Source organism: Penicillium maclennaniae (genome assembly GCF_028827695.1).
Source record: "Penicillium maclennaniae strain IBT 15551 chromosome Unknown utg000007l:1.0-4884863.0:1.0-4888362.0, whole genome shotgun sequence".
Lineage (NCBI taxonomy): Eukaryota > Fungi > Ascomycota > Eurotiomycetes > Eurotiales > Aspergillaceae > Penicillium > Penicillium maclennaniae.
In genome coordinates, this window is record NW_026623219.1 from 4,332,488 (window position 1) to 4,351,569 (window position 19,082).

Genomic DNA, 19,082 nt, shown 5'->3' on the forward strand with positions numbered 1-19,082 from the left:
ACCGACACCTGGATTACTGTGTGATTGGCGGTGCCCACGATGCCTTCTGATATCAGGAGTTTTTTCGGTGGTAAGCCTAGCCAAAGTGACGATGTGAAACCCGCAAAGAAAGAAGTAAGCTATTGCTCCTCTTGTTCTCTGAGGGCCTTTAAGGATCTTATGCCCAATTCTATTCCTCTTTCTATCATGAATCTTGCTGATATAGTATTTCTAATCAAGGACCCTTCTGCTGCGAGAAAGAAGCGTACGGCATCGGTAATCATACTACACCTCAATTTGGATCTAACCATTCAATAGGCAGCAGAAAAGTCGTGGATGACAGTGATGAGGATGAGGAGGCTAAACCTGTGAAGGCAGCTACGCCTAAAGCGAAATCTAAGACTCAGACGTATGTCGATCCGCTGAGAGCTACATTGCAATTACTAACAAATTGCTCTACAGGAAAGCCGAGGAACCCAAGGGCGAACCCACATCGACCTCAGACTACTTTGCATCCAGCAAGAAGCGAGGAGCCAAAGCCGAGCCCGCAAAGACCAACAAGACAGAAGAAGTTCCCACTAAGACATCTCGAAATGCTCCCCGGGCATCCGCCAAAGCTAAACCCATCATTGAAGACGAAGACCTCGGCGGAGATGACATCTTTGCAACTGAGTACAGCAAGCGCGGTAAAGCAGAAGACGACTATGTAGCAGCCGATAGCGATGACGATGACGACGATTTCGAAGTGCTTGAGATCAAACCCACCGCTCCGGCATCTAAGAAGACCCAAAAGCAGCGAACGGTCCTTAAGGATGAAGATGACGATATTGTCATGGAGGATTTGCCTAAATCTGCCCCTAAATCCACACGACCAGGTCGCAAGCGCAAAGCAGAAAACTTGATCGATGAAGACGAAGATGAAGATGTCTCAGAAACGAAGAAACCTGCAGCCCGAACCAAGGCATCTCCTGCCGCCAAAAAGCCTAAGGCCTCGCCGAAGAAGAAGAAAGAGCCTGTGCCTGAGAACAAGGAGATTCAGGATATCTTCGACAGCATTCCCTTGGTCAGACCGCCATCACCGCCTGCTCCAACCGGAGAGACCAAGAAGTTTCCTTTTGGAGGAGCTCGATCCCGTACTCCTCCTGTTTCAGGAACTAAAGAGATGCCCCAAGGTGCAGAGAATTGTCTCGCTGGGCTGACATTTGTCTTTACTGGCGTGCTTGAGTCGTTGGGCCGCGAGGAAGGCCAGGAGCTTGTCAAACAATATGGTGGCAAGTGCACTGGAGCACCCAGTTCTAAGACAAGCTATGTCGTCTTAGGCAATGATGCTGGTCCGAAGAAACTTGAGACCATCGCAAAGAACAAACTAAAGACAATTAATGAGGATGGGCTTTTCGAGTTGATCCGACGAATGCCTGCCAATGGTGGTTCTGGACAAGCAGCAGAGAAATACCAAGAAAAGAAAGCCGCCGAAGAGGAAAAAGTTCGCAAGATGGCAGCAGAAATTGACGCTGAGGAGAAGAAGAAAGCAGAAGAGAAGCGAAAACAGGTTGCCCGAATGAACAAGACTTCTGCTGGCGACTCGACTCCGCCTGCTTCTCAGAGCTCACAGGCTCCGGCTGTCGATGATCAACTCTGGACTACCAAGTATGCGCCAACCTCCTACAGTATGATTTGTGGCAACAAGGGAAATGTGGAGAAGCTGCAAACCTGGCTGCGCAATTGGGAAAGAAGTGCCAAGCTCAAGTTCAAGAATGGTGGCAAGGATGGATCGGGTCAATACCGCGCGGTCATGATTCACGGCCCTCCGGGTATTGGCAAAACTACGGCTGCGCACTTGGTGGCTAAGCTAGAGGGCTACGATGTTGTGGAAACCAATGCCAGCGACACGCGAAGCAAAAAGCTCGTTGAGAGCAGCACCCTTGGTGTTCTCGATACGACATCTCTGCAAGGATACTTCGCTGGAGATGGCAAGAAGGTCGACAATAGCAAGAAGAAGATGGTCTTGATTATGGATGAAGTCGACGGCATGTCGGCCGGTGACCGCGGCGGAGTTGGAGCTGTTGCGGCCATTGCCAAAAAGACCAACATTCCTCTGATCCTCATTTGTAACGAGCGACGACTGCCCAAGATGAAGCCGTTCGACCACATTACCTTTGACATTCCCTTCAGACGCCCTACCGTGGAGCAAATTCGGGCGAGATTGACCACAATTTGTTTCCGCGAAAAGCTAAAGATCCCGCCGCCTGTCTTGGATAGCCTTATTGAGGGCACCCATGCTGATATCCGACAAGTTATCAACATGCTGTCTGCTGCCAAGCTAGGTCAAAATGACATGGATTATGACAAAGGCAAGCAAATGTCCAAGGCATGGGAGAAGCACATCATCCTGAAGCCGTGGGATATTGTTAGCAAAATTCTTAGTGCCCAGATGTTCTCGGCAAGCTCGAACTCGACACTGAATGACAAGATCGAGCTTTACTTCAACGATCACGAATTTAGCTACTTGATGCTTCAAGAGAACTATCTGAGAACCAAGCCTGCGCTTACATCATCTTTAAGTTCCAGAGAGCTGAAGCTGAAGCAGCTTGAGCTGGCAGACAACGCAGCCGAGAGTATCAGCGATGGTGATCTTGTCGATCGTATGATTCATGGCACGCAGCAACAATGGAGTCTGATGCCCACCCACGCTGTGTTCAGCTTCGTCCGACCAGCTAGTTTCCAATATGGCAACATGGGCGAGAGACCCCAATTCACGAGTTGGCTTGGCCAGAACAGCAAACAAGGTAAGAAAAAAGTCTCTATCTTCTATTCTTGCACAACTGATCCTAATTCTTTCGTTCTAGGAAAACTGTCCCGCTTCGTCAAAGAAATCCAGGGCCACATGCGCCTCCGCACTTCGGGCAGCCGTGATGAAATTCGCCAGCAGTACATGCCGTACGTCTGGGATAAATCAGTCAATCGCCTCATGACTGAAGGTAAGGAGAGCGTGGACGATGTCATTGATTTCATGGATTCCTACTTCCTAACCCGTGATGACTTTGATGCCGTTATGGAGCTGGGCCTGGGAACCAATGGACCAGTCCAACGTGAAGATAGACTCGCAGACCAAGGCCACATTCACGCGTGTCTATAACTCACGCTCACACCCTCTTCCATTTATGAAAGCCAGCCAGGTTGTGGCGCCCAAAGCCGCACCCAAGGAAAAACCTGATATTGAGGACGCCTTGGAAGAATCTGATGAAGAGGAGGTCGTTGAGGAAGCCAAGGACGATGACGAGGAGTTGGACCTCAAGAAGGACAAATATGTCAGTCAACCAAAGAAGAAGAAGGCTGCCCCTAAAGGCAAGAAGACGAAGAAGGCTGCGGCTGCGGATGCGGATGAATTCATTGATGATAGTGAGGAGAAGACGAAGAAGGGCCGCAAGACCAAAGCTAAAGCTTAGGCTCAGACTTGGGCTGCCTGTTTGTATTATATCCTGTTATCTTTCAAGAAGCGCAAAACTGGAATGCACATTACGCTACACCCCGCATACACTATTCACGGACAGCAATGCATCCACATCTCATTAAGAACTTCGGTCCAATTGCGATATCTCCTTGGCCTGACAGTGGTGGGAAACTCAAGATTAAAGGCCATACAGCATAATTGACATATAAGAAAACCACCTGGGCCGATTTACTCGCCAACTTCACGGTCCAGATCCCACCGAACCCACTTCATAACCCTCCAACTTAGAGTCTTCTCGCGGATTGCCTTGCCCCAAATAAAGAGTGGGATCCAGAATATGAGGACACCCCCACAGATAGCTGCCATCTCTCCGTAGGCCACATTATATCCGTGCTTGTCTACCCATGGATTCGTATAAAATCCGAGCAAGAACCCAAACGCAGACTTGAAGGCCAGCTGCGTGACGACAATTTCTCCAGCCACGGGACGATAGCTATCAATCGTGTAGACAAGGGAGACATTGGTAGCTTGTGTAATGGTGAAATTAACTGCAAATGTCAGCGAGAAGGATTTGTCCCCGTATCAAGACCAGAAGCTTACTCAGTCCAATGCCCAAAGTGGGAACCATCCAGTGCATCTTGTACTGTATTCCACACCCATATAGAGCCAAAGCAAGAGGGCCCGTAATTGCGCCAACCATGATAGCAGGAAGACGCATCTCGGGCTCTCGAATTCCATTATTGCGGCGGGTGAAGTAATCAGCAACCCAGTCTGATAAGTGTCCTCCAAGGATGATGCCGAAGAAACATCCAACAATTGCAGCCGAAAAGCACAGACCAGACTGCCATGCTTCAAATCCATATGTTGAAGAAAAGGCGGAGGCTACATTTGAGGTGATAGCAGTGATAAATCCAATCGTCACGGACATGACAAGCGTCGCCCACAGAACGGGCGGCAGAATTAGAAGTCCAACTGGTCGGATGGTCATTTGCCAAAGAGACTCGTCTGTGTATTTGCCGTGGTAGAGTTTGAGACCCTTGATCCAGCCTCCATTGCTATTTACCGTTTCTCTGGTGACGACTTCGTGGATCTCAGCAGTGCCTTCTTCTTCGCTCTTTGTGCTGCGGCGCACTCGCCCTCCAGATGCGCTAAGTGTTGTGAAAGTATCTGTTGAGCCGCGGACTCTGTTGTATGCCGTCTCGGGAAATGTTGCGTACACAACGAGGGTGACAGCGCCAATCAGGGCTATCGCGACGTAGTAGATGTATCGCCATGGGTGATCTTTCACGATGAAGCCATCGACGATCGCACCGAGTGCGACACCTAGATTGAGAGAAGCATTGTAAAGACTGCCGTACGATTAGAAAGCAGCTCCAGTTGTAATCGTGTTCTAGTACATACGCAGTTATAGTTCCACGCTCATGCAAGAAGAAGATATCGGCAATAGTGACAGGCGCCAGACATTCGCCAGCACCAGCCGCAATACCCATAACAATGCGAGCTACTAGGAAATTGGCATACTGCTTCGCTACAGCACACCATACTGCGGTGATAGTATAGATTATGAACGCGGTGACGTAGACAGGCCGGCGACCATACTTGTTAATCAGAGGCATCCAGAAAAGATTACCCAATCCCTGGAACAAGGCAGTGCAGTTGAAAAAATAGGCCGTCTTCGAGATTGCGCTCGACAAGCCGGTCTGTTGCCAATTGGGGAAGAATTCCTGCGCTGTCTGGATGATTGCGAGCGTGGGACCGGCCGCGAGGAAGTTGCAGAGAACCATGGCGGTACAGACCGCGGCCGCTGTGTATAGTTTGAACCATCTCGGCCTGGTAGCGATCAGCGGTACACTATTGCAGAGGAACAAAATGATCTCTTTACCAATTGAGAGGGTCTTTGGGATCGGCAGACGGTGTAGGCACCAAGATAACTTCGTTCGTTTCCGCATGTCGTAGACGCAGATGGCCGAGGGTTTTAATTGGATTGGTAATTTCCTTCTTTAGAGTATTGTCATAGCCATGAGGGCCGTCCTCTATTGGAGTAGTGGCCATTGGGAGAAAGATTTTGGAGATGGTCGACCATCTTAGCGGTCAGTCCAGGGAAGCTTGATATATACAGAGTGAAGATCAGGCCCAAGCATCATGCGGGGCCCCACATAATCTGGGGAAGCTCGAGTTGAGGTCCCGACCTCCACTTCCCGGCGTGGAGAGAGGCGCTCCTTGGCTTGCAAGGCTGGCCCAATCGTGTCTTCATCAGGACGAAGCAATAATTCTGGGACTCTCTGCTCTAGGCCGATATCCACCGCCTTGGGGGTGACTGGGAAGTCTCAATCTCGAGTGTTTGGTGTATGGTACCCGTTGATTGAGGCCCTATACAGCAAGGAGCAGGGCTAGCTTCGTGGAGAACACCAATAAGACATGGCACAGACTCTGTCGGGTCCAGGTAGAAAGCCCAACCCTGTCGACCGGTTAACAATCGATATCAATAGAGGTGGGGGACAAGTGCCGACAACATTGCGCGGCCTGGCCGCCATGGCAGTGACCGTCCAATTACTGTCTCTATTACTTACTGGGGAAATGACTTGGCGTAGAATCTTAGCTGAAGCTGAAGAAGTCTATGATCGGCATGGAGGGCGCTCAATGTACGAGGCTCCGGACAACGCTGCGAGCTTTCATCTGCCCCTCTTTTTTGGGGCTACTTACTTGCAAGGTAGACTCAATTACGATGGGAATTGAGGAATCGGTCGCTTGTCCACTTCTTTAGTCTACTCTTTCTATATTAATCTACTTTCGATCAAGAGGTATGTATAAGAAGTTCAAAGACAACCACGGTTGCCACTGCCATTCGCGGCACGCATCTCTCAGAGAACAACAGCCATCAGTGCCGCAGCAGCACCGCTCATAACAATGCTTGGGTTGGCAGTCATACGGGGCAAGCCTCCAGTGCTGGTACTTGAAGATCCAGTGGACGCAGCATCAGCAGAGCTTCCAGTCTGGGTGGCTGCCGACGCCCGTGTGGCCGTTGTCGAGGGACCAGCGGTAATGGTGACTGGAATCATGCCGGCAGAGATATCCTCTTGGCCCAGAGTCGTGTACGCCGCGGGCTGGGAAAAATGCCCGCTGGTAGGGAACAGATCCGTGCACCGAGCGGAGGTAGTGCCACCCATAGAGCAGATGATAGTACCTTCACTACGATCGACCCCGTGTCAGTGAATCTTCACACAAACATTGAATGATAGCCTAACGAGCTTACCGGTTGTAAGGGGGGCTTTAAAGCATACGCCACACTAGTTGGGGCAGCAGTGTACAGCAGACCCGGAAGGTATCCGCAGTCCTCGGTGTCAGCGCCAGGTGCGCAGTTGATGCTATATGTGGTCGTCTTGGCATTCTATGGGGATCTTTCTTAGTAGATTATTCTTTCTGAATACTTTCGTGAAAGGCATACCGATGCCACGACCGATCCAAATAGTGATTGGGAATCGGCACCGAAAATGAACAGAGACACGACCGAGCTTTCCGCGGCCGCGAGGCCGAGAGTGGCCAGAGTAATGAATGTTTTGAAGCCCATTGGCTCTGATGAATGTGATCTGATGGAATGATGAAGGAAGGACAATCAAATCGGAAGCTTTTATTCTCTTCAAAGAAGGAGGCGAAGCTGTACAGAAATCAAGCAATCTGAATATCAGGGTCCGGGTCAACCCGATCAGGAATGGCGTGGATCTTGTCGGCAAAAATATCTACAACACCACGGCAATCGGTCAGCCTCAGAAATGTATGAGGAGCCTCAACTCTGTTGCATTAACCCGACAATTTTGTCAATTAGTTCCCTTGGATACAATCAAATGCCACTTAGTATTACACCCAGGACAGGCGCTCTTCCGGGCTCTTCTCTGCTTCTACTCATGGTTTTCTTCAACCTCTGTATTGAATAACACTCCAAAGTATTTTCAAATTCTTTCGCGCCTCCAAACCTCAGCGAGCGACACCCTCCAGTCTTTCGTGGTATCTCTCCGGGACCAATGTTTTCCTCATCGTCTGACCTCGAAATCAGCCTTGTCAATTCCAAGGAATTGGAAGATCCTACTCTAGTCCTTTACTCGTACGCGGCCGTCGTCACTGGTGGTGAACAGGTATAACCTGGCAGGCCTAGTTAACGTGCATCATGACGGCTCAGTGCATTCAGGTTTCGCCGGCCAGACGCGCGAGGCATCTGCCAACCTCGAAAAAGCCCTGCGAGCCGTGAGCATGACCTATCGCAATTTCGTGCAAATGTCGGTTCATTTATGTCTACCCTCATAAGTTCAAACGATTTTATGGCCTACTGCGGTCGTGTCATGAAATCTTTTGAAGTAGTTGTGACAGGAGCCAGATATTGATAAAGCCCTCTTTGGGCCTTTTAGTCTCGACGCGATTAATAAAAAACCCCGGTATTGAACTATATCTCGGATAAGGAAAAACTTGAGTATTGTCAAATTTGAAAGTTGAAAAGTCTATCTTTTTGCAAAAGAGGCGGTGATATAGTCTGTGTCTTTCTTTCTAAGAAGCAATAAGTCGAAGGGTGTAAACGATCATGAAAGGAAAGGAAAGACGTGACGGACATTACCCTATTTATATGCACCAAGTGAATTCACCCTTCTCCTGTCAATGTGAGAGTATCAAAGAAGGCAGGGAAAGCAGTGGGTATGTGATAAATCAATGTCAATCACGATACAATGGTCAAGATGGATCAAAGCCGGTCTTTTGGCAGCTTCATCTTCTTCTGTATTGACCAAGTCCCAGTCTTCAGTCCCCACGTGTGCATTTATTGAGATCTTGGTGATCCTTTCATGCCTCAAGCAAGCAGAGACAGAGAGAGAGTGTGTGTGTAGAATACGCAGTCCTACCGCAGACGACGATACCTTGAAGGGACATATTCCAGCCCAAGATAAGGCGCGCATTACTGTCAAGGGCAAATCGAAAGGCCATGGTTGTTGAGAAGTAGCCTAGTAGCACATATATAAAGGAAGAAAACCAAATGGCAGCAAAAATTCGGGTAGATCAAACATGCCGACCCTTTGTGTAGGGGCGGGGAAAATGATCCGCAATCTCCGCCACTTCTCACCTCCACTCCGCTCAGCTCAGCTCATGCTCTACCATTCACTCTCCTTATTTTCCAGGCTGGCCCTGATTGAGCAAGTCTCCCCCTTACTATAGGAGACTGCATGTCCTTCACCCGCGCATGCCATCCCTGAGCATGCACATTCGACCTTGAAGACATTGTTGCGGTGAAGCTCGCTTCTTTGTACGAGACCACTGATCTGTGCAGCACCTCCCGCTTTCTCTACGAGGTCTGTGTCTCTTTCAGTAGGCCGTAACTATGTCCCTTCTTCACAATGAAGAGTAAGTCAGACCTGAAATATCGGAGATTTTTTTTGGGCCTCCTCGTCGCCCTGTCCGTTAATTGTCGCGGAACTGACTGGACTCTAGCTTTACCATATGGCAGTTGCGATCTTCTTATCTTTCAACAATCAAGGACGGCATTGGTGACCGCCTGATCAACGTAAACAACGCCGTTCTCAACACACCAGGTTTTCGCGCGGCGGGCTGGTCAGCTGCGACTGCAGGGAGTGCTCATACCGCTAGCCACATCAAGCGTACCTATTCTCCTCCAATTCCGACCACGGCCGCTGTTTCTTCACAGTACTACCGACTAGCTGTACGGGACGCGAACGCTGCACGTGATGAACTCCAGGGCCTCGGCCTAGAGGACGGCGAGGACGACGAAGGGGGCATGGTCACTGGCAAAAGCCATGGGGATATTACAGCACGAAGGCACCATGCACGGGTGGGCAAGAAGAAAGGCCGGCGAGAACGGCAGCAGGAAGTCCAGCGTCAGGCCGACGAGGACGATGACAGCAGTGATCTGAGCGACGAGAGTGACGAAGAGACGGAAAGCATGCACAGGTTCGTTCATTAAGCCCCATTTCGTCTGGTCCGAGATTTGTCTGACTCAAATATAGCACTGTCGATCAGATCAAGTTCTCCAAGATGCCCATCCGCCGAGATCGCTCCGATTCCTCTCCAACTCGCGAACAGCGCGAACGCCCGGGACTTCTGATAACATCTCCTGCGACCCAGGATGCTGCCACGCACAATAGCATGGGGTCTGCTGGAGCTGCAGGAACAAATCATGATCAATTGCGACAACCGCAACGACCGCGCCGAGATACCACTACCAGCAGTGAGCTGTCCACGGACAATGAGGTCGAACCACAGAGCTACAGACCGGGCCAAGTACAGTTCTCTACAATGGATCAGGTTTCTGAGCGGCCACGTAGGCGACGAGAAAGGACCGGTAGTCGTGGCGCAGAGAGCATCGCGCTGGGGGACTTGCACGAAGAGGATGAGGACTCCGGAGCCGAGTCTGTCGACTCTGCCCTCTCTTCTGAGTTCGACGCCACAGCGGGATCTGGCTCCCTACTACTTGCTGGTGTGGGCATCAACGGCAGTCTAGGCATGGATGCTTCCTCGCCAATGGTTTTGATGCACAAGCTCCCCGCTGGGACTGGACCAAGCCAAACCTCATCTCCGCGAAAATTGAAGACTCCGGCTCCTGAATTACATGATCTTCCGCCTCCACGACCTATCAGCACATTACAGCCTGTCAGCCTATTGACAAGTCAACTCAAATCGCGCGAACGCGCCCCAAGTAACCCGGTGGAGAAATTCATGGTACTCTCTGGAAGAGGACAGGAAGATCCATTGTACTTGAAGATTTATGTCCCCTTCTCATCGGATCCCGAGGATCCGCTGGATATGCCGCTTGTGCGACAGTCTAAGCTCTCGGAACAACCTGCACCGGTAACTGTTGCAGAGACAATTGGTCTTGCGCTCTGGAAGTACTCCGAAGATGCCCGTGTACCGTCCATTGAACGCGAAAAGCTGAGCGTGAACCGGTGGGCTCTGCGCATGGTCGATGACGGAGAGGTTGAATACGATTTCCCAGCGCTTGGGCGGACGCTCCCTATGACCGATTTCACATCGAACAACAACCAGGCCGCAAAAGCACGGGGTCGTTCACGAGGCAAGCCATACGATGAGTTTGCACTTGTAGAAGCTTCCAGTGCGGAATTTGACGAGAACGAGCGTCTTTACCCGAAATTTAGCGCGAGCATAGGCTCCGATGAAAGCGAACAGCCAGCCACTCTCGCAGTTCCGGGTACTCAGGTTGCCGCACCGGCGAAGACTCCTGGTCCTCGCCTGAACCCTATACTGGGTCAACCTTTCTCGTCTGCGTTGAACGATACTACTTTGACCCCTGCCGACCGACCGGTGGTCCCTATCTCGCATGCCACTCCTCGCATGGGCGTTTCCAAGACTTTGAAAATTCGGTTCATTAACTTGGAAGGCTCAGCACACGTCATGACCTTAAACACAACGTCAGACAGCTATATTGCAGAGATCCTAGACTCTGTGTGCAAGCGCTGGGGTCTAGACAAGGGTAATTATCTACTCAAGGTAATGGGATCGAATACCATTGCACCACTTGACCGTACTGTGGAGGCATTGGGCAATATCATTGAGCTCGACCTTGTGCGCCGACGCTTTGGAGCAGGGCCTCTTTCTCTCGGTGGCTCTCCAGGTAGTTCGTCACCGAACGCACCTTTGCAAGTCGACAGCAACAACCCTACAGCATTAGACAAGGGCAAGAAGGGCAAGAAGAACGTTCAGCGCATGCTCCCATCATCCTCGCAGAAACAAGATCTCATTGGTGGCTACTACCGCCGTTACCACGTCTTCCGCAAACAACCCATGTCATTTACCGCCTCGAATCACCGCATCTTAACATTTGACAATGACTACATGCACATTGTGCCGGGAGAAACAGGCAAGACCGCCTCCGATACAAAGACTCGCTCGATCAACTTCAATGACGTGGTGGGCTGCAAAGTCAGTCGGCGGCACCCGAAGAGCTTCCGGGTCGTGGTTCTGCGCGGAAATGATGCCACAGAACAGAAAAGGTACGACTTTGAAGCACGGAATGCGCTAGAAGCCATTGAGATCGTGGACGAGATCAAGAAGAACATGGCGCATTATCGCATTTGAATCTTTTATCATTTTGATTCGGGTAAGACGCGTTATATAGGAGCAAATCTATGGAATGGGGCGTCTGTGTATCTCCTGTTTCTCATACCAATCTGATGAACTTTTCAACCTTTTGCCCCCTCCCAGCGTAAATCGCGATAAAAGTCGATAAACTTCGTGTATAGATCTGCCGATAAGCGATAAGCGATAAGGACTGCCCAAGTTCCGCGTTCCACCACCTACTTCATCCTGATCTTTCACTCTACGAACTCGCCAGGGCCCAGATTTTATCCTTGATAATGGAGTCTCAAACCGAGGGCCTTGATAATCAATCAGAAAGGTCCCCAAACAAATCAATCGACCCGAAGAAAGAATACAAATCAAACCAAGGCAAAGGCCGCTTCCGCTTCAAAAGCAGCTCGTCCCGCGACAAAGACCACTCTCGAAGCTCCCATTCATCCCGCTCAAAAAGACACCATCGGAGTCACAGCCCAAGACACAGCTCCCGCCCCTCCAAAAGGCGCCACAGGGACCATTCTCCGTGCCCAAAAGATGAAAGCAACCCCGGCATCTCTCCCAGCGTCGCATTTCGCGAATCTCTCTTCGATGCGCTAGGCGATGACGAAGGCGCTGCATACTGGCAAAGCGTCTATGGCCAACCGATCCACACCTACGCCGTCCCAGAGGTCGAAGGACCCGATGGGGAGTTGGAGCGTATGGACGACGAGGAATACGCTGCCTATGTGCGCGCGAGGATGTGGGAACGGACTCGCGAGGGTATGCTGGAGGAACAGGAGAGACTGAGGGAGGAGAGGAGGAGGGCTAAGATGAACGAGCAGCGGGGTCGGGGGAGGGATGAGGAGAGAAGGGCCTTTGAGAAGGCCATGGAGGACAGTTTGAGGAGGGGGAGCGGAGAGGAAGAAGAGAAAGGTTTGGGAAGAGGCCTGGAAGGCTTATTTGGCTAGTTGGGAGGAGATCGCGAGGGTTGTCAAGGGCTCTGAGGCTTCTGAGTCTAAGGATGCTTCAGTGAAGCCGTTGAGGAATCTTTTATTCTGGCCTGTTGAGTCTGGCAAACGTCGGGATGTGAATCCTGGTTCTGTTCAGGACTTTATGCGCCATGTGCCTGGCGGGGATCTTTCGGCGACGCTTAAGGTTGAGCGTGTGCGTTGGCATCCGGATAAGATGCAGCATCGGTACGGTGCTCTGGGCATTGATGAGGTGGTTTTGCGAAGTGTGACCGAGGTGTTTCAGATTATCGATCGCATGTGGAACGAAGAGCGGCGGTGATGCAATTGCGATAGGACTCGATTGAGATCCCCCGAGGTTGGTGTTGCATTTGCGTGGCGTTTACGATACCCCTTATACTGCATTTCTTTTTTCACATAAAAGCACAATTGATGTACAACTATGAAGCTTATCATGACTGGATTCATTCAATATTGTGAGTAAGAAAAAAAAAAAAGGAGATATAATGCTTGGAAACAACATTTGAACGCAAAAAAGAACCACACGCATTCAAGGCTATGCAAGACCAAAACATTCAGCCAACAAAACCGGAGCACAATATATCATATCTGATATTGAGGAAACTCCCGCTTTTCACGTTACCCTGAGCTCGATCAGCTTAGAAACGCGACGACCGTGCCTTGGTACGGTAGATCGTGTATCCGAAGTAGCCACCCACGATAGCACCGAAGAACAAGACAACCTTGAACAGAAACCATGTCCAGCTGCCCTTCTCCCTGGGAGGCTTGGTGTTGGAACCGCCACGTCCACGGCCCTTAGTGCTGTCAGAGCCTCGGCTGCCGCTGTTACGGTTCAGAGAGTACAGATTCTCGGCCTTGAGGGAGATGATATCGTGGTTATCGCTCAGCTCACCGGTCTCAGCGGAGAGACCCAGGTAGGCGACTGAGGGAATGGCGATGTTGGTTTCCTCAGCGTTGAGAGTAAAGCAGTTGGTCCACGAGTCCTCAGTCTTGTACTGGAGGTCTAGAGTGAGGGACTTGTCTTGGAAGTAGGTCAGGCGCAACTTGGTAGGAACGGGAGCGCTGCGTAGTCCGCGAGCCTAGAAATTTCGTGAGTTCAGAGTCTCGTTGATATCATGTTACGAGCGAACATACCGAACATCCTGCCAGCTCGTTGGCCTTGCCGTCGTGCGCCTGGTCGTAGGTAGTCGATCCGTCACCCATCATGGCCATGACGTAGGGAAAAGACACGCCGGGGCGATTATTCTTGTACGTATCTACGAAGATGCCCAAGCCCTCGAATCGGTCTGTAGAACCGAAGACAGGGCCCTGGGTGGCGCGCTGTTTTGTGAGCCACATGGCAAAACCATCGCCATGCAAGTTGCCCACGCCGTGGATAGCGAATTCCAGCTCAATCTGAATCATGTCAGCTTATTGAGCATCATTCAGAGCTAGTATTCCTTCTTACCTGCCAATTGGTCGCAGTCAGAGGCACGCGAGAGAAGATCCATCCTTGCTGCGAAGGTCGATCGGCCGTGAGACGAACGTATCTGGCAAGAATAATTAATGAGTCGCACGGCCCTTTCAGAGTTCCGGAAAAAGAGCCTCACTTATCAGCCCGAATGATTGTATCTCCTCCGAAGTCGAACCAGCGGCTTTGAAAGTCCGAATCGAGGTATGGCTATCGCGTGCGTTAACAAGGGCGCGTTCGAACATGACGAGACGGGAAGCTCGGATTGCGCATCGTAGATAAGCTGCACTGAGCCGAGGAGACTCATACCGGACTGAGACTGTGGGTTCGAAGCTATACAGCGATTGCAATCAGTACCTCGGTTGCGCTCAATGTGTCAAAAAACAGCGGCCTACCGGAATGCTTTTGATATCAGGGTCACCTTCGTAGGCAGTTGTAGGCAGCGCGGCCAGGCCGACGAGGCAGAGAAGGGAAGAAAGGGCGGGCAGACGCATGGTGGAGGATCGAATTAGAGCCCGGTGGGCTGCTCAAAGAGAGACCGGAGGTGGGGAGTAGAGTGGGATGAGGGCTAATCGGTGTCACCAGGACCCGAGAACCCAGAAACCCAGAGAAGAGAGATTTGAGAAAGGGAAGAAGGCAGAGGGAGCGAATGCCGGAAGAAGTCAAGAAAGTAGAAGAGTTGAGAGCATGGCGTTCGTGTAGATGCGCACTGTAAGGTGTCCACATCAGGTGTGGCGCAGGTCCACCAGCCACAGCGGAAGCTTCAATCCTTGAACTCGACTTCGATCTTCAACCTTCACCCAACCACACCATACCATCACATTCACCATGTCACTATTCGGCTCCTCTACTACCGCCCCTTCCAAGTCCTCCGAGGAGATCAAGGCCGCCCTCGTGCAGCAGCTGCAGCAGGAGGCGGCTATGAGCAATGCCCGCGCTCTGATCGGAGTACGTCACCGTCTCTCTCCCCACCGCATTTACCTCAGCTAACACGTTGATAGAAAATTAACGAGCACTGCTACGACGCCTGTGTTCCCGCCCCGGGCACCTCGCTTTCGTCCAAGGAGAGCGGTTGCCTGTCGAGCTGCATGGAGAAGTACATTGCCATGTGGAACGTCACCAGCCGCACCTACATTGCCCGTGTCTCCCAGGAGAGCAAGAAAATGGGCGGCGATGCTTCTGCCCTGGTCGCTATGGGTACCCAGTAGACTATCGGGTCTAATTGATACGAGGAAGTGAAGGATGGATTATCATGGAAGATCTGTACGAATATTGACGGCCTCAGAGCCTGTGTACATTATAGGCGTGGTTCATTTGGAGACACGAGGTCCCGTTATAAACATCCCTTTGCATCGAGGCGGAGGAAAAAAAAAAACAAAAGCTCGATTTCAGTTGCTTTAATATACGATCCAAGATCGGGTAGACTTCCAAGATTCCAAGACATTTCTTAAGGTTTTCCCAGCGCCTCCCTGCTAGCACCGCCGGGCCCAATACATTTCCGTGCGGGCTTTCATCTCGTCATAAATCATACAGACACGATTAGAAGTCGGGGAAAAGGTGGCCATAACTACTTTGGTTAGTATGGGGTTGTTCAAGTGAAGGTCGAATAGAACTTACGCATCTTCGCCCACCTGACCGTAGTGCTCCGTCTCTTCGGGATACTTGTCGTATTGGCTCGCATCACCCTGGCCACCACGGATGGGTGGGATATAGGGCGCGTCGATGTCCTTGCGGGCCAGACGGTCCCAGGTGACTTCAGCGAACCAGGCGTGGTTCTTGACATCGTCGGGACCGCCGTGCAGGTTACCCAGACGCTTGGTGAGATCAGAGGTGATCAACTGAGAGAGCAAATCCACGGCATCGTCGTGCAAATAAGGCGGGTACTTGACTTTGCCTCGCAAGATGTTCTCGTAGATCTTGACAGGAGACCCGCTGTCCCAGAAAGGAGTGAACCCGCACAGCATTTCAAAGATAAGAATTCCCAAAGACCACCTGAAGAAATTAGACAGTTGGTAGGGCGTGGAGGGGTAACAAAAACATACCAGTCAACAGACTTGTTGTAGCCCTTGGAAGAGACTACTTCGGGGGCTAGGTAGTCGGGTGTACCACATAGGGTCCAAGTAATATCAGGCACTTCCTTGGCGAATCCGAAATCTGTAATTTTCAAGTGACCATGACGATCTAGCAAAAGATTCTCGGGCTTCAAATCACGATAGATGATTTGATGTGCGTGTAAGTACTCCAAGGCGAGCGTGACTTCGGCAGCGTAAAATTTGGCGACGGGGTTGGGAAATCGCTGCGGGGACGAAAGTTAAGATAACGCACACAAAGGGCACGATTGACTGATAAACTCACCTGGGACTTGCGCAGCAAGCTAAACAGCTCGCCACCCTCTACAAAGTCCATCACCATGTATAGGTTCCGCGAATCCTGCCATGTTCCCCAAAGAGTGACGAGGAATGGATGCCGGACCCGATTCAGCATACGTCGCTCGTCATTGGTATGCTCAATTTGCTTCATCTTGACCACCTGGGCCTTTTTCAACACCTTCATAGCATAGAAACGATGGTTGTGCTTGGACTGGACGAGGTGGACACGGCCAAAGCTACCAGTGCCGAGGGTGCGCTGCAACAAGAAATCCTCCTGTGAGTACTTGCCCCTCGTAGTGCGCTCTTTCTGGGGCTGCTGGCTCTGGCTCTGGCCCTGGCTCTGGGCTTGTTGAGCCTGAAAGGGTGCCTGAGAAGCATTCTGGGTACTCTGGCTGGCATTGGCCGGGGCATTTATGATATTATTGATGCTGGCGGCATTGCTGGACCCCTGGGCCTGCTGGTGCGGAGATGCTTGTGACGGCACGGCGGGTTGCATGGAGGCGCTTGAACCGTCTTGGTTCTCGTTAGAGGGATCGGATGCTTGCTCCGACGCGAGGTCTTGCGAGTCCTTGCGCCGTTTTTTCAACAGGCCTCCTAGACTCGGCATGGAGGACGAAGGGCGAGGGCCATAAGAAGAGAGGGAGATGTCCAGAGAGGAAGGTGGGGAGGGGCAGGGAAATGACGCATTGATCTCGCTCCTCTTCTCCTTCGGATCCCGGCTGCTCCACTGCCTCGATATTCAGGACTCTTGGTGAGTTTTGGGAAGAAGAGGGATGACTTCTTCGAACACGTTCATGAGAGCAGAGTACTCGTGACAAGTTGGCCGGTTCAAATGAAGGGCCAGGTGCCGTCGGCGTTTCAAGTCTTTCTTTGTCCAGATCTTCTCACTCCCTCGCTATACTCGTTTTCTCTCTCTTTTATTTTACAAAACATCCTGTGACGGGGCCCTAGACAGTGCTTACCATACATCGAGAGCTTGGTATCCTTCACGTATCATAGCTATGAGTGCAATCCCGTCGACGGAGAAACCGGATCACCGCCCCCAGCAACCGATGACGTTACGACCTGGTAACCTACTCTACTCTCAAGTATACGCTGTCGAGGGGGAGATGCTATCATTTGTCTCAATGCTTTCGCATGCGGCGGATCGGCCGTAATAGTTTTACTTTGACTTTATCCTATTGTCAAATCCAATTCGAATGTCGTATAGTTGCTCCGATTCATCCTACGATCCCTCATCTTGGCTGAGTAATCGGATCAGGATCGGGCTCGTGGACTTTGAGGCCTGAGGCAGATGTAAAACTGGGACTGATCGAGGCACCAAGGCACCAAGGCACTAAGGCAAAAGCACAAGTACACTCAGGCACTAAGGCACCTAGGCCTATGAGGTAATGAGATAACACTGCCATCTTCTAGTTGCCCCATCATCTACAACACCTACCATGGCGCTGGTCGCATATTCCGATTCTGAAGGCTCTGACGCCGAACCTGAAAATACAGCCGCCCCCTCCACCACGAAGAAACCCGAGTCCGGCTCTGGATTCCGCATCGATCGCAGCAACCCGCGCAAGATCCAGGTCGCGCTCCCGGAGATCAAGCCCGAGCACACACTCGGTCAGGACGAAGATGGACCGGCACGCAAGAAGCCTCGAGTAGGGGGTGGAGGTGCATTCTCCGGATTCAACTCCTTCCTCCCCGCGCCGAGGAAGGCGGAGCAGAAAGCACCGGTGGCCACGACACGCAAGGTGTTCAGCCTGAAGACAGGCGCGACGCCTGGCTTTAGCCGCGAGGCCGATGCTGAGATGAGGAACGATTTCGCTTTCAACGCTGATGCCGTTGGAGATGACGCTACCATCCCGGCGGCTGGAAGCCTGGGATCGCAAATCACGACCACTGATGCGCCGATAAAGACAGAAATCGGGGAGGTCAAATTGCAGGGAAACCCCATGATGTTCAGGCCTTTGTCTGTGGCACGCAACCAGAAAAAGAAGAAGACGACAAAGATCACGCCCCAACCCCGACCCTCAACGCCAGCACTTACAGGTCAACCCGCAGACACAGTAGCACCGCAGCCAACTACAACAGCACCTGCTGCGCCAGCTCCTCCAAAGCCGAAAGTCAGTCTCTTCTCTCTGTCTTCTGAAGACACGAGCCGGGCAGATGAGATCCCCAACTCATCAGGGACGTACGAGCCCTTGATTTACAGCAATGAAGCCGAGTCCGCATCTGCAGGCCCAGTGCCCGCGCCTGAGTTTGACTCTGCCATTGCGAACGATTCGGCAGCTGCAACGGTCCCTTCGCAGGCTTCAACATTGGACAACATCGCCAATGACCTGAAGCTTTCCAAGGCAGAGCGACGACAGCTCTTTGGCCGCAATGTGCCGTCAGCTGAGGCTCGCATCCTCGAGTTCAACACGGACAAAGAGTATGCTACAAATCAGGTGCTTGCAAAGACTGAACTGGCTGCTACACAGCACAATCCGGTCCGTGCAATTGCACCGGGCAAACATTCTCTGCAGCAGCTGGTCAACGCCGCGAGCTCACAGAAAGAGGCGCTGGAGGAGAGCTTTGCCACAGGCAGAAGAAACAAGAAAGAGGCCGGTTCCAAGTATGGATGGTAGTCTGTGCATGTTCCAGGCGTTTTCGAGTACATTACAATCCCAAGATACCAATTAAAAGATTTCGCGACTGATCATGTGACATTAACAAGAAGTGTACTGTTCATTCCATGTACAAAAAATGTCTAGTAGAATCTATCATGTACAAATGCCCAACGCCCCCTA

General features: G+C 51.4%; 8 protein-coding genes across 8 annotated transcripts; 5 read left to right on the forward strand and 3 right to left on the reverse strand.

The window, feature by feature from the left end:
* Positions 1–39: 39 nt before the first annotated feature.
* N7477_008826 (replication factor C subunit 1) lies at positions 40–3,425 on the forward strand (the record flags this gene model as incomplete). The annotated part of the gene is made up of 5 exons (XM_056970489.1): positions 40–244; positions 298–388; positions 442–2,765; positions 2,826–3,028; positions 3,087–3,425. 5 exons carry the CDS (start codon positions 40–42, stop codon positions 3,423–3,425), a joined length of 3,162 nt encoding a protein of 1,053 aa, XP_056820521.1.
* Positions 3,426–3,658: 233 nt separating this feature from the next.
* N7477_008827 (putative MFS transporter) lies at positions 3,659–5,482 on the reverse strand (the record flags this gene model as incomplete). Its single annotated transcript, XM_056970490.1, has 4 exons — positions 3,659–3,978; positions 4,031–4,779; positions 4,832–5,260; positions 5,313–5,482. 4 exons carry the CDS (start codon positions 5,480–5,482, stop codon positions 3,659–3,661), a joined length of 1,668 nt encoding a protein of 555 aa, XP_056820522.1.
* Positions 5,483–6,291: 809 nt separating this feature from the next.
* Positions 6,292–6,998, reverse strand: N7477_008828 (calcium-translocating P-type ATPase PMCA-type; the record flags this gene model as incomplete). Its single annotated transcript, XM_056970491.1, has 3 exons — positions 6,292–6,619; positions 6,712–6,818; positions 6,876–6,998. 3 exons carry the CDS (start codon positions 6,996–6,998, stop codon positions 6,292–6,294), a joined length of 558 nt encoding a protein of 185 aa, XP_056820523.1.
* Positions 6,999–8,786: 1,788 nt separating this feature from the next.
* N7477_008829 (Sin1 family protein) lies at positions 8,787–11,515 on the forward strand (the record flags this gene model as incomplete). Its single annotated transcript, XM_056970492.1, has 3 exons — positions 8,787–8,809; positions 8,897–9,373; positions 9,430–11,515. The coding sequence occupies 3 exons, from the start codon at positions 8,787–8,789 to the stop codon at positions 11,513–11,515; spliced, it is 2,586 nt and encodes an 861-aa protein (XP_056820524.1).
* Positions 11,516–11,793: 278 nt separating this feature from the next.
* On the forward strand, positions 11,794–12,781 carry N7477_008830 (uncharacterized protein; the record flags this gene model as incomplete). Its single annotated transcript, XM_056970493.1, is given in 2 exon segments — positions 11,794–12,388; positions 12,399–12,781. The coding sequence occupies 2 exon segments, from the start codon at positions 11,794–11,796 to the stop codon at positions 12,779–12,781; spliced, it is 978 nt and encodes a 325-aa protein (XP_056820525.1).
* Positions 12,782–13,118: 337 nt separating this feature from the next.
* On the reverse strand, positions 13,119–14,424 carry N7477_008831 (legume-like lectin family protein; the record flags this gene model as incomplete). The annotated part of the gene is made up of 6 exons (XM_056970494.1): positions 13,119–13,559; positions 13,615–13,875; positions 13,928–14,009; positions 14,070–14,140; positions 14,184–14,249; positions 14,326–14,424. 6 exons carry the CDS (start codon positions 14,422–14,424, stop codon positions 13,119–13,121), a joined length of 1,020 nt encoding a protein of 339 aa, XP_056820526.1.
* Positions 14,425–14,758: 334 nt separating this feature from the next.
* Positions 14,759–15,138, forward strand: tim13 (protein translocase subunit TIM13; the record flags this gene model as incomplete). Its single annotated transcript, XM_056970495.1, has 2 exons — positions 14,759–14,878; positions 14,932–15,138. 2 exons carry the CDS (start codon positions 14,759–14,761, stop codon positions 15,136–15,138), a joined length of 327 nt encoding a protein of 108 aa, XP_056820527.1.
* A 2,603-nt stretch (positions 15,139–17,741) lies between these two features.
* Positions 17,742–18,920, forward strand: N7477_008833 (PRCC domain-containing protein; the record flags this gene model as incomplete). Its single annotated transcript, XM_056970496.1, has 1 exon — positions 17,742–18,920. One exon carries the CDS (start codon positions 17,742–17,744, stop codon positions 18,918–18,920), a length of 1,179 nt encoding a protein of 392 aa, XP_056820528.1.
* Between the last annotated feature and the right edge of the window lie 162 nt (positions 18,921–19,082).